Genomic DNA, 15418 nt, shown 5'->3' with positions numbered 1-15418 from the left:
AGAAAAAAGATTTTTGTATTTATCAGAAAATAATGCCCTTTGGTTTTTGCCTTGTATTTTATTTTTATAGGCCTTAATTAATACATTGGTGTTCCACTTATTCCATTACTGGGATCCTCTGTTCCCTTCACCATGAACACCATGTCTTGAGGATTTCATTGAATAATGATGTATACGATGTATCAGTTTTTATTAGTTGAACACACATAAGGCCAGCCAGAGCTGATAAGCAAGTGAAGTTGTTTTCCTACATTGAGTTAATATCATTCTGGCCAAAAGCAAACAATTTCAATGTTTTAATTAGCTTACATATTCTTATAGGAATAATATATGTTTTTCGTTAGGCTTTTTGAAATCCTTGGAATAATTTCCAGACTGTTTGTGGTCCCATGAGTGTCAGCAGCCTCGTGCTGGCATGACGCCCTCAAGCCTCCTGCTGCTGCCCCACTGAGCTGGGTACCATGTTAGCTGAGACCTGAGCTGCAGCCTGGGGTTTTTTTTTTGTTCTGCTTTTTGTTTTGTATTTTCCTTTTTCCTGAAAACGGGGAGCTCTCTATGAAATTCAACACATGTACATTTTACAGCATTTGTCTCATGTTGTTAAGTTTGAATGATAGATTCCTGCCATGCCAACACTGCCTCTTCTCTGCCCTTGACCAAGATCCACTTGTAAAAAGATCTAGTTGTCTGGTTATGCTGGTGGCTTACAACACCTGGCAGCCACTTTGTACCTTACGTTCTTTAAGTGCTGGATATTTGCCATCCTGATATTTTCAAACCCTTTGAATTTCTTTAGAGGACTATGAAAGTATAAAATATTATTATTGTATATAAAATGCAGTTGATTCAAAAGGGAACATTTGAAACATATGCTTCATTAATGACACTTACATTAACTGTTTAAAAATAAAATTAGATTTTAAGAAGTAAAAGTTTTTTCTTTCCTGTAAAAAAGACAGAAAAGTGACAAACCTGTAACTCCCTTAACTTTAAAAGTTATTTTTACTTTAAAACTTATAACTAGATGATTAACTGGCTAATTCTCATGTTGAAGCTGTACCTCAGGTCCTTGGGCTGTGACAATGGAATCTCAATTCTGCAGAGTACACATGTAATGCGGTCACTGCCTTAGACACTGAGGAAGGAGCACTGTCTTCACATTTCCGTTGCTACTAGAAATCCGTGTTTTAATTAATTTATCCCCAAGTCTCAGCAAATTATTTAATGTTTGATCTGTGTTGGATTTTTGTGTCAAATAATTCTATGATTATGCCTATGATGGGGTTGGTGGTGGTTTTCTCCAAAATAGATACCGTCACAAGTTTTATACTATTTACACCTGTCTGCAAAGTGTTATTGAACAGACTGGCCCTAATTCATTCAATGAACATGTATTAAGGTCTTCAGTGTGCTGGGTTTTAGAATCTCTTCGCATCAAGAGGCAACACTGCAGATGTCCCCACACCCAAAGAGGCCTGTGTATTTGTGCAGTTGTCCGGACCCAGCCTGCTCCCTGTAGATCAAGGCCAAAGCCAACTGTTTTAACCCAAACATTTTGGCGTAGTTCAGTTAACACTAACTTTGTTTTGCTTTTTTTTCTTAGCCTCCTTTTTATTGCCGAGATGTTGCTGAAATGTATGACAATATTCTTCACAAGCCCCTAAATTTGAGGCCTGGAGTGAGCCTCACAGCCTGGTCCATTCTGGAAGAACTTCTAGAAAAGGACAGGCAAAATCGACTCGGTGCCAAAGAAGACTTTGTATGTATATCTTTCCCAGTCCAGCTATATTTAAACTTATTTAAAATTTGAAGAGAAATCCTTGTTTTATGTGATATTTAATGGAATGAATACATCTCTTAAAGAATAGCACCATGAAAAAGAAGCATGCTTGTCTCATCAATTTTCACCAGTTTGTATAAAACTGTATAGTGTTTAAGGCATGTGCACATGCATTTCTCCATTTGATCTTCATAACAATTTGATCCTCTTCTCTTCATCCCCCACATCCAGCTTTCATATCCTATTATTTATAAGAATTTTCCCTCCCCTCCCTTTTTAAGAAATGTGTAGTATACATTTTTGGATTACTTAAACTTTTTTGTTTTTTGGTGAGGAAGATTGTCCCAGAACTAACATCCATGCCAGTCGTCCTCTGCTTTGTATGTGGGAGGGCACCACAGCATGGCTTGATGACTAGTGTATAGGTCTGCACCTGGGATCCAGATGGCGAACCCTGGGCTGCTGGAGCAGAACTCTCAAACTTAACCACTGTGCCACCAGGCTGGCCCCTGATTACCTAAACTTTTAAATCATTTTACCTAGTAAGAATTTATTAAGTGCCTCCTTACTTCATGAGAAATGCCTTTTGCCTTGAGCTAACATTAATAACTTTTTTGTGAGAATTTGGTCACACCCCCTTGAGATAGTTATGGAATCTGCAGGTTTGTTTGGGGTTTTTTTAAGTCAGAGTATTTACATTGCTAGTGTAGTTACCAAGGTTATATTAGTGTGTCAGTAAATTCACAAACTGTTGAGGAACATGAACTTTTAAATTTCTTGGAAATTTTGGTGGGCTATTTATCAATCTTGAACTTCAGCTGTGGATAATAAACGTGTTGCTAGTGCCTTTCCCCTCCCACGCTCCCCAGTTCAGCAGGTAGTTCTGTCGTGTTTTCTGTCCAGCTTGGATTCCGTAGTCCGTTGTTTCAGTCAGTCTTGCTAATACTTCACACCTCCTTGCCCCTGGGTCCTTTTATGAATTCACTGGCGGAAATCACAACACTGGATGACCGGAATTATCATCTGGGCTGCTGAACAGTGCTGAAGAAAGTCGCACAGCTGGGCATATTGGAAGCACTGCGGAGTCGTGGTCGTTAACCTCCTCTCTGCTCCACTTCTGCCTGGCAATGCGCCTGTGTTTCTTTCTCCATCGTACTCTCCTACTCTGTCTTAACTATTTCAGACCCTCTCTTCTAATTTCCAGATTCCTTAGCAGATGCTCTTGCCTTCTGTTTTATAGGGAAGATGGGATCATCAGAGCAGAACTAACTCAGCCTCTCCTATCAGATTTCAGACCTCCGTTCATCTGCTCTGATCATTTCCTTCTTCCCAATGCAGTGGAAAAGGTCAGTTCCTGCCTGTGCACTGGATCTCGACCCCTTGCAGGGAGCCGTGGGCATACTTTTTCTGCACAGATAACTGCTCTTTTCGTTCTGGTTCCTTCCAGTCAGTAATTAAACATTATCAAGTCTCCTGCTTCTTAAATCAAAAAACCCTCAACCCTGCTGTCCTGCAAGGTAATAGTCTGTCTTTTTCCCTTTGTAGACAAACTTGTTGAAAGTTTCTTTATTCATTCTCTCTTTCCCAGTCTCTTCTCAATTTCTGAATTTACCACTAAATAGCTACTAGAATTGCTGAATACTTCTATTCCTCAGCTTGTGTTCTCGGCAGCGTTTAAACTTCCAGCACTCTTATTTCCTAGGCTTCTGCAAGAGCACACACTCGTCTCGTGCTTTCCTTTCTGTGTTTCTGGACCCTCTTCCATAATCTCCTGTGAAGCTCCCCTTCTTCATCCAGACTGTTGCCGCTCCTGCGATTGTCCTAAACCCTCCTTCGTCTGTGCTCTCTTCCTGGACTGTCTCAGTTGCTCCTGTGGCTTCGGTTATCTGTGTATCTTCATCTCACACATTTATATCTTCAGTCCTGACCCCGCTTGTGAACGCTAGACTCATAATATCTGCCTGTTCAGTACCACCCCTTGGATTTCTTAAGAGAACTTTAAACACAGCATGTTCAGAATTGCACTCCTGCTTCTTTCCTCTGTGCTCCCTTTCTTATTAAATGACGTCACTGTCCACCTGGTTGTTCAGGTCAGAAATCTGAGTGTTATTCTTGACTCTTCTCTCTTTCTTACTTCCACATTCAACAAACAGCCAGGTCCTGTTGTATTTGCCTCCTACATCTTTCCCATATCCAGATACTTCTCTCTACTCCCACTGCTGCTGCTCTTTTCCTGGCATTGTCATGTTTTGTTTGGCCACGGGAGTAGCTATTTTTCCTTGATTCTTCAGTCCATTCCCCATTACAGTCAGAGTGGTCCTAAAAAAGCAAACCAAAAAACACCACATTTGTGACAGTCCCCTACCTAAAATTTCTTGATGACTTCCCATAACCCTAGAATAAAATCCAAAATTCTTAATGTAGACCCAATATGATACAGCTCTTTTACCTCTTGAGTTTCACTTTGTGTGACAATCCCCATCCTTCCCTATACTGCAGCCATATTGGACTCTCATTTTCTTTTTTTTTTTTTTCCTTTTTCTCCCCAAAGCCCCCCAGTACACAGCTGTATATTCTTCGTTGTGGGTCCTTCTAGTTGTGGCATGTGGGACGGTTTGATGAGCAGTGCCATGTCCACACCCAGGATTCGAACCAACAAAACACTGGGCCCCCTGCAGCGGAGCGCGCGAACTTAACCACTCGGCCACAGGGCCAGCCCCGGGACTCTCATTTTCTTGACCAGCCTAACCTCTTTGCTACCTCAGGGCCTTCATAGTCTACCTGGAATGTTCTCCCCTCATTCTTTTGTCTGGCTAATTGTTACTCATGTTTCAGAACTCTGGTCAGACGTCATTTTCTCTAAATCTCTTTAGTTTTTTATTTTTATTTTTTCCTCCCCAAAGGCCCAGTACATAGTTGTATATTCTAGTTGTAAGTCCTTCTGGTTCTTCTATGTGAGCCATCACCACAGCATGGCTACTGATAGAGGAGTGGTGTGGTTCCGTACCCAGGAACTAAACCCAGGCCACCAAAGTGGAGAGCCCCGGACTTTAACCACTAGGTCATCAGGGCTGGCTCTAAGAAGTCTCTTTAAGTTTACCAAACTAGGTTGGATCCTGCTTTATACACTTATGGCACCTTGCAGGAAAAGAAGCTGGAATCAATACGGTGCCATCTTTTGATAAAAGTAACACCAGAGTGGAATACATTTTGCTAGTAGAGCTCGTCGCCCTGATTTGGCCTCTGCCACACTGTGTAAAACTCTCTTGCCTAACTTCTTTACTTCTCCCATTCAGATAATAATAATGATAATTCTTTGTACCTCTATAATGCTATATTCTTTCTATACCACTTTTATTTCCATATTTTCCACTGATTCTTAAAACAATCTGAAAACTACCCAGGGCAGAAATGTTAACCCCATTTTACCAATGAGGAAACTGTGTGAAGAGGATATAACTTAAACAGGTCATTCTGAGTAGCTCTTTCATGTCTGCTGTAGTAGTCTTTCCACTTAACTGTTGTGTGACATGAATAACATAAACATGTACCTAAAAAGAATTATTGAGGGACAAGTGATAATGATTTGGCTTCATAAAATTCTTCAGTGACTACTTAATATATTCTTCAGCGTTAATAAAAAATACATATTTCTTTAATATTCTAGCTTGAAATTCAGAATCATCCTTTTTTTGAATCGCTCAGCTGGACTGACCTTGTACAAAAGAGGATTCCACCACCGTTTAATCCTAATGTGGTAAGTATATATCCAGATCTTTCTTTGTAAAACAGTGAAATGTAGAACTGTAGCTCATCATAATTTTAGCAATAGATCTCAAAATCTAACCTGAATGAAATTGAATCAGTACCTAAATATTTGTGAAATATGTTACTCAGGGTTGTCTAGGACAACTGATAACTTCAAGATGACCAGTAAGATTATAGTTAGATTGATAAAAATATCTTCCAGCACAGTAATTGTGAAGGTTTCTTTGGAGTATGTATAAGAAAGGGATGAGCTCAATAGGTAGAAAAGATGCAAATTAAAGTAACTATGAGGTATCATTTTCATACCTATGAATCAATAAACATTTTAAGTAACACTAATGCACATTTTTTTTTCTAGATTGATATAAAACCAAGTACAGGCAACATTATTTATTTATTTGGGGGCCATGAACATTATTAATGTAATGTAAATTGTTATATTCTTTTTGGAAAACATTAAGACCGTATTATAAAAATGTTTGTATTATCTCAACTTGTTAAATCTACTGATGGAAACATTTTACCTAAAGATTTTTATTTTTAAACAGAAAGCTACATCAAAAAGTCTGTTTAGGCGGCTGGCCCCATGGCCTAGTGGTTAAGTTTGCGTGCTCCACTTTGGCGGCCCAGGGTTTCGCTAGTTCGGATCCTGGGCACAGACATGGCACCGCTTGTCAAGCCATGTTGAGGCGGCGTCCCACATGCCACAACTAGAAGGACCCACAACTAAAATATACAACTATGCACTAGGGGGATTTGGGGAAAAAAAGCAGAAAAAAAAAAAAGATTGGCAGCAGTTGTTAGCTCAGGTGCCAATCTTTTAAAAAAAAAGCCTGTTTATAGTATTAACAATGTTGAAAATTTTCAGAAATAAATATATAATAATAGAAAAATTAATAGTCATCAGTAGGCCAGTAATGATGTTACTGTTGATGGCCTCCTATATATACACAGGCATGTATACTTTTATGCACTACAATATATAATTTATTCCTCAAATAAGCTAACAAGTTACTGCTGTTACTATTCTTATTATTATAGATGTTTTATAAATGAAGAAATGGAAAGTCAGAGATGTCACATAGCTGGATTAAAAAGTAGAGTAAAGATTCGAATCTGTGCCAGATCCCAAAGTCATCATTATTTTTATGCTTTATTATGCTCTATTGCCTTTTCTGGTTGATCAAATGATAATAAATATAAAAATGAGCCGACACTTGGAAGATCCTTATAATCTTAAATGAAACATGGTAATTATAATTTTCATGACTTATGATTATATTGCAGTAAAAATAACAGATAAGGACTGAAAGAGAATATAAACCAAGATTGATTTGGGTTTGCAGGATCATAGGTAAATTTGTTTTTCTTTTATTTAAAGTTTTTTCTTGTTGCTGTAAAACTCGTGAAATAGTTTTTTAGTAAGTTAGAGCAGGATAAGGAAATCACTTCAGGAGAGTAAGTATTATTTAGTCTCCTCAGGTTTTGTTAAAGGTTAATTTCAGTGCACAGCTCATAGCTAGTATTAATTAATAAGTGTGATATTGTACACCTATAAACGTAACAGTATTTGTAGACTGATTTATTTCATGAAGCTCATCCAGAAGTGACTGTTTCAGAAGTGACTCTGTTAGGGGCAGTTTCTGTCCCTGATTTCTAGAGTGTCCTGTAGGAACCCAGGGCTTTAAGAATTATTTTATTTTTCTCTTTGTATTGAGAGTCTTGCTGAGTTTAGTTATCCTGAAATAAACCTTCATCAGGCATATTAAAGAGTTAGGGGTTCTTTCTAAGCAACCTTGGAAATGGAAGTGGTGTCGACTTCAGAGTCAGATACCTCCAGGTTTGGATCCCTCCTCTTCTGTGACTGGTTAATTAAACCTTTACAGCAAGACTCACAACCAAGAAACCATGAGAGGAAAAAAATTGGTAAATTTGATCACGTGAAATTTAGAAATGTTGGGGCCAGCCCCGTGGCTGAGTGGTTAAGTTCATGTGCTCCACTTCAGCGGCCCAGGGTTTTGCTGGTTTGGATCCTGGGCACAAAGCAGCACCACTCATCAAGCCATGCTGAGGTGGCGTCCCACATAGCAGAACCAGAAGGACCTACAACTAGAATATACAGCTGTGTACTGGAGGGCTTTGGGGAGAAGAAGAAGAAGGAAAAAAAAAAGAAGATTGGCAACAGATGTTAGCTCAGGGCCAATCTTTTAAAAAAAAATTTTGGAAATGTCTACATGAATAAAACACTGCAAATAACAAACTGGGGGAAATTCCCTTACACATAAAACATTCTTATAAGTCAATGGGAAAAAAAGACCAATGACCAGTAGAAATATAGATAAAAGACAGAAAAGGTGCAACCACAGGAAAATAAATACAGATGGCTTTTAAATATAAGAAAAGATATTCAAACTCACTGATAATTGAAGAATGCAAAATAAACCCTAACAGGTTACCAGTTTTCACCTAACAGATTAACAAAGATCAGAAAGTTAGCTAGAGTATGAAAAAGTAGATATTCTCATAAACTGTTCTCAATACTGTATCCTTTTACTTAACTCTGACAACAATCCATGAAATACTACTGTTATTTTCCACAGAATGGCACAGAAAAGGTTAAATAACTTGCCCAAAGTATAGTTAAGGTTGCAAAACTGGAATTTGAGCTGAGGCACTTTGAAGACAGGGCCCTCTCTCTCGATAAGCCATCTGGTATTAGCCATGTCAGTACTAGCCGTGAGCCATGAGGGCATTCCCAAAATACTCGTAAAGTCAAGTAAAAGAACATTTGCCATCATTGTTTTTAAAGATTTTATTTTTTTTTCCTTTTTCTCCCCAAAGCCCCCCAGTACATAGTTGTATATTCTTAGTTGTGGGTCCTTCTAGTTGCATTTGCCATCATTTTTGAGCGCCGTCTACATGTCAGATTCTGGGAATTTTATGTATTAACTCATCAGATCCTCACTACAGCCTTAACAGGTAGGTGGTAGCGTTCTTATTTTACAGAAAAGGAAACGGGCACAGAGAGAGAGCCGTTTTCTGAAGAATTAGAGCCAGCAGATTTCACAGCCAGAATTCAAACCTTAGTCTTATTCCAGAGCACAGGCTTCTGGGGTTATATGTAAGAATTTTTATGTATATATAAATATAATTTCCAGCTTGCTTTCTCGTCTGTGGGGGAGTATCTCATATGGAAGGATCTAATACTCTGGGTTTCCCTGGTGTCTGCTGTTTGTAGACCTACCAGGCTAACTGTATCCTTGGCTTATAATGTCTCCTCTGAATCCTTATCTGTTACCTCCCTGAGACCTAACAACTTGAACATTTTAAGGATTCTCTTCCCCTTGGAGCAGAGATAACCTAGAGCTTCAGGGATGGATTTTAAGAGTGAATCCCCTGAATTTGTATCCCAGTTTTTATCTGTAAATACACTGGAAGGTAGGAGATTCATAAAGGAAGCCTGTATCAGATTCATAAAGGAAGATGAAGAACTGCTGCCTTCAAGCCTAAGCAGCCGCCGCGCTTCCTTTCCCAGGTTCCTGGTTCCCTTAGGCCTCTGGAGCCGAGGGTGTCCTTCATGACCTCTGTAGCACCAGAAGAGGCCCCTTTCGCAACTTTGCTTACAGACCATCATTCCTTATTCAAAAGGCTCCACCTACCTAGAATTGAGAAACTGGATGGGCAGGCATTTTATGGAAGCTCAAATGCAAAATGCTGTCCTGAACAACCTACCTGAGCCCCTTCTCTAAACTTAGAGATGGCGATGGGAAGAGCGAAAGGGAGTCAGTTGCAGGGCTTGAGATTCAAATTAACATGGCTAAGGACTCTGTTATGCTAGCCTTCCTCACTCTTACCTCTCCTCCCCCGACCCAGCAACAAGAGCCTTAACTGTTAGAAGGACAGATAACCTCACCCAAATAATAACAGTCAGGAGAGGAAAGCAGAAAGTGTTTTGAAGAAATGATGAAGTAGGAAGACATCTAAACTTGCCAGGAATAAATATACAAATTCATAAAAGGATTTTAATGTAGGACTGAATTAAGGGGAAAAAAGCTAAGGTGAATAACAGTGTACTTTTGATGTTTTAGGCAGGACCAGATGATATCAGGAACTTTGATGCAGCATTTACAGAAGAAACAGTTCCGTATTCTGTGTGTGTGTCTTCTGACTATTCTATAGTGAACGCCAGCGTACTGGAGGCGGACGATGCATTCCTTGGTTTCTCTTACGCACCTCCTTCAGAAGACTTATTTTTGTGAACACTTTGTCATCCAGAAACCGTTGAGCAAATATAAGCCTACGGATGAGACTGAAACTCCTGTTTGTGAATATATTCAAATATGTTTAACTAGTGCCTCATTTTTACATGTAATGTTAAAAACTATGAAAAATGTATTTTCTGCTGTATGCCAGAAAATAGGGCATTTCAAAGAGCTAAGTTTTGAATTAAAATTTGTACTCTTGTTTATTAAGCTTATTTTTAAACAGAAATTTTAAAAGCTGTTGTTCTTAGCATTAACCTATTTTTAAAAAACTTTTTTGCTAATGACTGTTTTTTTCCCTCTAAGTTTACACTAACATGCACCCAAGATAGACTGTTTTTCAACAGTCTGTTTCAGTTCATTTAACATATATTAATGCCTTTGTAACTCTCTACTTTGACCTTTGTTCTCAGATCAGAACTATGCAATTGGTACATGGTTATTTAAGAAGAAACCATATCTTTCCATGATAAATCAGTGTTTGACATAATCAGTTCTTGGTAGGATTAAAATGTAAAAGCATGGTTAACACATTGGCTGCTAGCTAACACTTTGAATAACCATTTATTCTGCGGATCACATTAAGAAGTAACGAAAGGAAATTCTTTGCTTTTGAAATACCAATTCAAATTTGTGAATTATTTTTCCTCTGGAGGAAAAGTAAAAGTTTAATAGTTAGAAATTTTAAGTAGTCCCAAAGATCTGAAGAGTAATTAAAGTACTGCTGAATTTTTTTTTAGGTGGTGCCAAATATGAATGTCTCTGTGTCATGTATTTATGTTACAAATACATTCTATTTATATTCTTTTTGATCCTTTTGAATGTTTAATATATTGTTAAGTAGGTCTAAATCTTGGTATTTGCTTCTGCAAAAAGCTTTTCAAAACCTTCCTAGTTGATAAGTGAAAAATACTGAACTTTCTACAGTATTTACCTAATATGGGGATTAAAAAGTAGAATAGCAGATTCTGGGTCAGTATAAATTTATAGAGTTTCACTACAATGTAACAAAAGTTAAAAATAATTCAGGCAGATGCATAGTCAGTATCTAGAAAAAGTACAGGAATCGTACCTTAAAAATCGTATTAAAAACCAACTAACTTGTGTACTTGTAATTGTGAAAGAGAATAACTACAGAAAAACTAAGAAAGAATGCTTTCTTGGAATTTCAGTTATTAGAGTAGAAATTTTTCAAGTCATATAGGAAACATTGTGAAAAAGTTTAGTGACCCAGTTTAGATGCTTCAAGAATAGGCGTTCTTTCTGTGTATTTTCTCTTGAGGAAGGAATCGCAAAAGCATTCCACACCAATACTGTTTGGCTTAAAATTGTTCAGCAGAATGGGGGAGGAGAGTGTGCTTTTGTTAGATTAATAATATTTGCATCCAATACACTGAATCTTCCTTTAGAGGTAAGACTTTCATAGCAACACTGTAAATATATGGTTTATTTGGCACTACTGTAAGTTCTGCTTTTACACAAAGCTCTTTGCTTATTATAAAGCAAAATAAGAACTGTAGTTTCAAGTATGATTTTTTTTTACTCAGCTGATCCTTAATTAAACTGCCAAAAATCAAAGTGCAATATTGTATATTTTTAAGAACAAATTTAAAATAGAATGTTGATGTTTCTCAGATCCCAAGAAATACAAATCTTATATGATATAATAAACTAGCAAAAAGATTAATGATCATCTAGTGCCTGTCATTATTTTAAAGTAAAATTGGTCATGGTTTCAATAGTGGTCAATTATTTATATGTGTGAAGGAGAAAAGTAAAAAATTTTAACTAAATATTTGGACACATGTAAAAAGTACTAGATCATGATAGGCTGACGTTTAATATTTAGGGAACAAAATCTCTTTCAAGTTTCAAGTGTATCTTTTCTCTTATAGCATGCTAAGTCTTGTAGAAGAATGTATATACCCTTTTAAAAGTTGAACCATTTCTTGGTTATTGCCTAAGGAAACCCAAAGGTCTAAATTCTTTTTTTTTTTTTGAGGAAGATTAGCCCTGAGCTAACATCTGCTGCCAATCCTCCTCTTTTTTGCCAGGGAAGACTGGCCCTGAGCTAACATCCGTGCCCATCTTCCTCTGCTTTATATGTGGGATGCCTGCCACAGCATGGCTTGCCAAGCAGTGCCATGTCCACACCCAGGATCCAAACTGGTGAACCCCGGGCCGCCGAAGCGGATGTGCACACTTAACCGCTGCGCCATCGGGCCAGCCCCCGCAAAGGTCTCAATTCTTCCTGTTACCCATACCTCTTATTTTATTGCTTATGGTACAGTGTAGGGCTACCTACCCATTGTCACATCATAGCCAACACTGAAAATTACAAAATTTGGCATATTCAGGGAGAGGTGCTGAGTGACGTATATACTGGAAGCAGATGCTCTGTTCAAAGTTTTTATATGCCAAAATAATTTTTGAACTTAAGATATTTACCAAGAGAGCCAACAAATACTGTTTGGATGTAATTTCAGCAATGGTAAACATTTGAAAGATGGTTTAAATATTCTAAATATTTATTACTATAAAATTTTACCACTATAGAAATTTACCATTACCAATATCTTTTAGCATATCTGTAACTAGTATGTTATCCATAGATGTAATGTTACAAAACTTTACACAGATATTTTACAAATCATTTTTTTGTATATGATATACTGTATGAAAAGTGGGAGTGGGTATGCAGAAGCATTTTTGGTGATAATGGAATGACTTTTTCAATAAAGCATGTTAAAATTGATAACTTAATTCCTCATATATGTAGTTTGAAAGCTCTGTTTTTGAAGGGGAATTTTCTGCCACTCACCTTTTAAGGCAATTTTTACTTTTTTGGTTTTGACAGATTATTCCATATCCCAAGGTTCATTATATGAAACCCCAAAGTATATACAGATGAGTTTCAGGTGGCTTAAACATCTTGAAATGGTTTGCCAAGTTTTGTGTGTCAATGAGGTCAGCATGCGGTGAGGAGTGCCACGTAGCGTTGTTCAGATGTTCAGAAGGATTCACGGCTATAGAAAGATAAGGTTTCTTCTCTGCCACTTTCTTCTCCTTTACTCACCTAATAGTAAGAGAAATTACTCTCTAACTTCCCTGAGAGCATTCCAATAGGAGATTCATATCATTTATTTAGTATTTTTGGTATCTTACCAATGTTGTATTATAAGCCATTTGTAATCCTTTTAACATATCCTTAGTAGTTAAAAGGACCCCTACACAAAAGTATTTCTCATTTTACTGTTTCTTTACATTATACCTATTTTTACGGAGGTAATTAAATCACAAAGAAATATAACTGCCTTGAAATGTAACTTTTTAATATTTTAACCAAAGGCAAGATAGTAGAGAATGATTTAAAGCAATATTAAACAAAAAAAAGCTAATAGAGAAGTACAAATTTAGAGTGAGATTTATAGCAGTGAAGTAGCCAATCAAAGGATACTGTAAATAAAAAGTTATTTTTACACATTGTACTGAAAACGATAGATCACCATATGAATCCTAAGAGAATAGTTTAAAACAAAGCATTACATCACTCTACATAACCCTGCTTCCTGGAAGAACCAGACATATTTGGTGACTTTACAAATCTTGTGTTCAAGTGTGACTCATAAGTTTTGTTGTTGTTGTTGTTGTTGTTGTTTTGAGGAAGATTAGCCCTGAGCTAACTGCCACCAATCCTCCTCTTTTTGCTGAGGAAGACTGGCCCTGAGCTAATATCCATGCCCGTCTTCCTCTACTTTATACGTGGGACACCTGCCACAGCATGGCATGCCAAATGGTGCCATGTACACACCCGCAATCCAAACCGGCAAACCCTGGGGCCGCCAAAGTGGAACGTGCACACGTAACCGCTGCGCCACCAGGCTGGCCCATAAGTTTTTATTGTAAATTCTCTTTTGCAGGAATATATCTCAAGGATTATTTTTTTCTAACATATTTCAGCATTCACTGTATTAGGGAGCAGAGCTTTCCACTTTCATTTTAGTTAAATCTTTGTAGGAAAGTCTACAATGAGTTGTCAGTATTTGTGTGTGTTTTTTTAGTTAACTCATGAAACCTAGAAGGCTTACAAACAGTAAAACAGACCCACTCAAATGGTCAAATTTGATCTCAGTATGTTGGACTTTTTTTCAGTTCTTTCCAGATGGTAGGTAATACAGCCTTGCTGTGTTGAATTTTTCTCTTATACCTCAATGATGGTAAGTCCACTCTAGCCAGCCTGCCCCACCTAAAGGGAGAGGGAAAAACTGAGAAACACACTTGTTAGGTTCACAGTCCAGAGGCACAGGCTCACTCAAAGACTGAGACCTAGTCGTAGGACTCTGGGCCTCTTCCCCTCCCCCATACATCACCATATCACCACATTTCTAAAGGTCTGTTTACAGCAGTTCTGTTCACCCAGTACATCATGTCTGGCTCCTAAGAAAAATCTACAAGCCATAATAAAAGGCAGAAACAATTTGAAGACACAAGGCAAGCATCAGAACCAGATATGGCAAGGATGTTGGAATTATCAGATCAGAAGTTTAAAACTACTGTGGTTAAGGGCTCTAATGGATAAAGTAGACCACATGCAAGAACAGATAGGTCATGTAAGCAGAGAGATGGGGATCCTAAGAAAGAACCAAAAAAGAAATGCTGGAGATAAAAAACAGTACAGAAATAAAGAATGTCTTTGATGGGCTTAGTATATGGGACTCGGCAGAGAAAAGTATCTCTGAGCTTAAGGATTTCTCAATAGAAACCTCTAAGGCTGAAAAAGCAAACAGAGACTAAAAAGAACAGAACAAAATATCCAAAGACTGTGGGATAACTACAAAAGGTGTAACATAATGGGATTACCAGGAGAAGAAAGAGAAAGGAACAGAAGAAAAATTTGAAACAATAATGACAGAATATCCCCAAAATTAATGTCAGACGTCAAACCACAGATTCAGAGAGAACACCAAGAGGATAAATGCCAAAGAAAAAAACTATACTTAGGCATACCATTTTCAAACTAGAGAAAACAAAGGAAAAAAATCCTGAAAAAGCCAGAGGAAAAATCATTACCTATAAAGGAACAAAGGTAAGAATTATATCTGACTTCTCAGAAACCATGCAAGCAGGAAGAGAGTGGAGTGAAATGTTTAAAGTGTTGAGGGGGAAAAAAAAAGACCAACCTAGAATTCTGTACCCTGTGATATTATCCTTTAACAATCAAGGAGAAATAGACTTTCTCAGACAGACAAAATTGAGAGAATTTGTTGCCAGTAGACCTGGCTTGCAAGAAATGTTAAAAGAAGTTCTTTAGAGAAAAGGAAAATAATGTGGGTCAGAAACTCAGATCTCCATAAAGAAAAGAAGAGCATCAAAGAAGGAATAAGTGAAGGTAGAATAAAAACTTTATTCTTAATTGATGTAACAGATAACAGTTTGTTCAAAATAATAGCAACAATATATTTGATTATGTATGCTCATGTATATATCATATATGCTTAATGCTTTTGTATAAGTAAAAAGAGTAGTACCAATGATAGAAGGGACAGGAGGAAGTAATTAAGATTATTTTGTTATTATAAGGTACTTCACTATACTGCAAAGCAGTGTA

The 15418-nt window shown here is 37.5% G+C and overlaps 1 protein-coding gene across 6 annotated transcripts in view; it reads left to right on the top strand.

Annotated features, from left to right (window-relative positions):
- The window catches only part of SGK3 (serum/glucocorticoid regulated kinase family member 3), a 120957-nt gene extending 108384 nt beyond the window's left edge, over window positions 1–12573 (top strand). For all 6 annotated transcript variants that reach the window (XM_014838507.3, XM_044780247.2, XM_070481144.1 and 3 more), the window contains 3 exons: window positions 1604–1759; window positions 5448–5537; window positions 9637–12573. In XM_014838507.3, the coding sequence (XP_014693993.1) occupies window positions 1604–1759; window positions 5448–5537; window positions 9637–9807 (417 nt within the window). In that variant the 3' untranslated portion in view covers window positions 9808–12573. The remainder of the gene's footprint in view (window positions 1–1603; window positions 1760–5447; window positions 5538–9636) is intronic.
- Window positions 12574–15418: the final 2845 nt, after the last annotated feature.

This window comes from Equus asinus, chromosome 12, assembly GCF_041296235.1.
Source record: "Equus asinus isolate D_3611 breed Donkey chromosome 12, EquAss-T2T_v2, whole genome shotgun sequence".
Taxonomy (NCBI): Eukaryota; Metazoa; Chordata; class Mammalia; order Perissodactyla; family Equidae; genus Equus; species Equus asinus.
The sequence above is the reverse complement of the archived record's forward strand: the minus strand, read 5'-3'. Positions and strand labels throughout refer to the sequence as shown.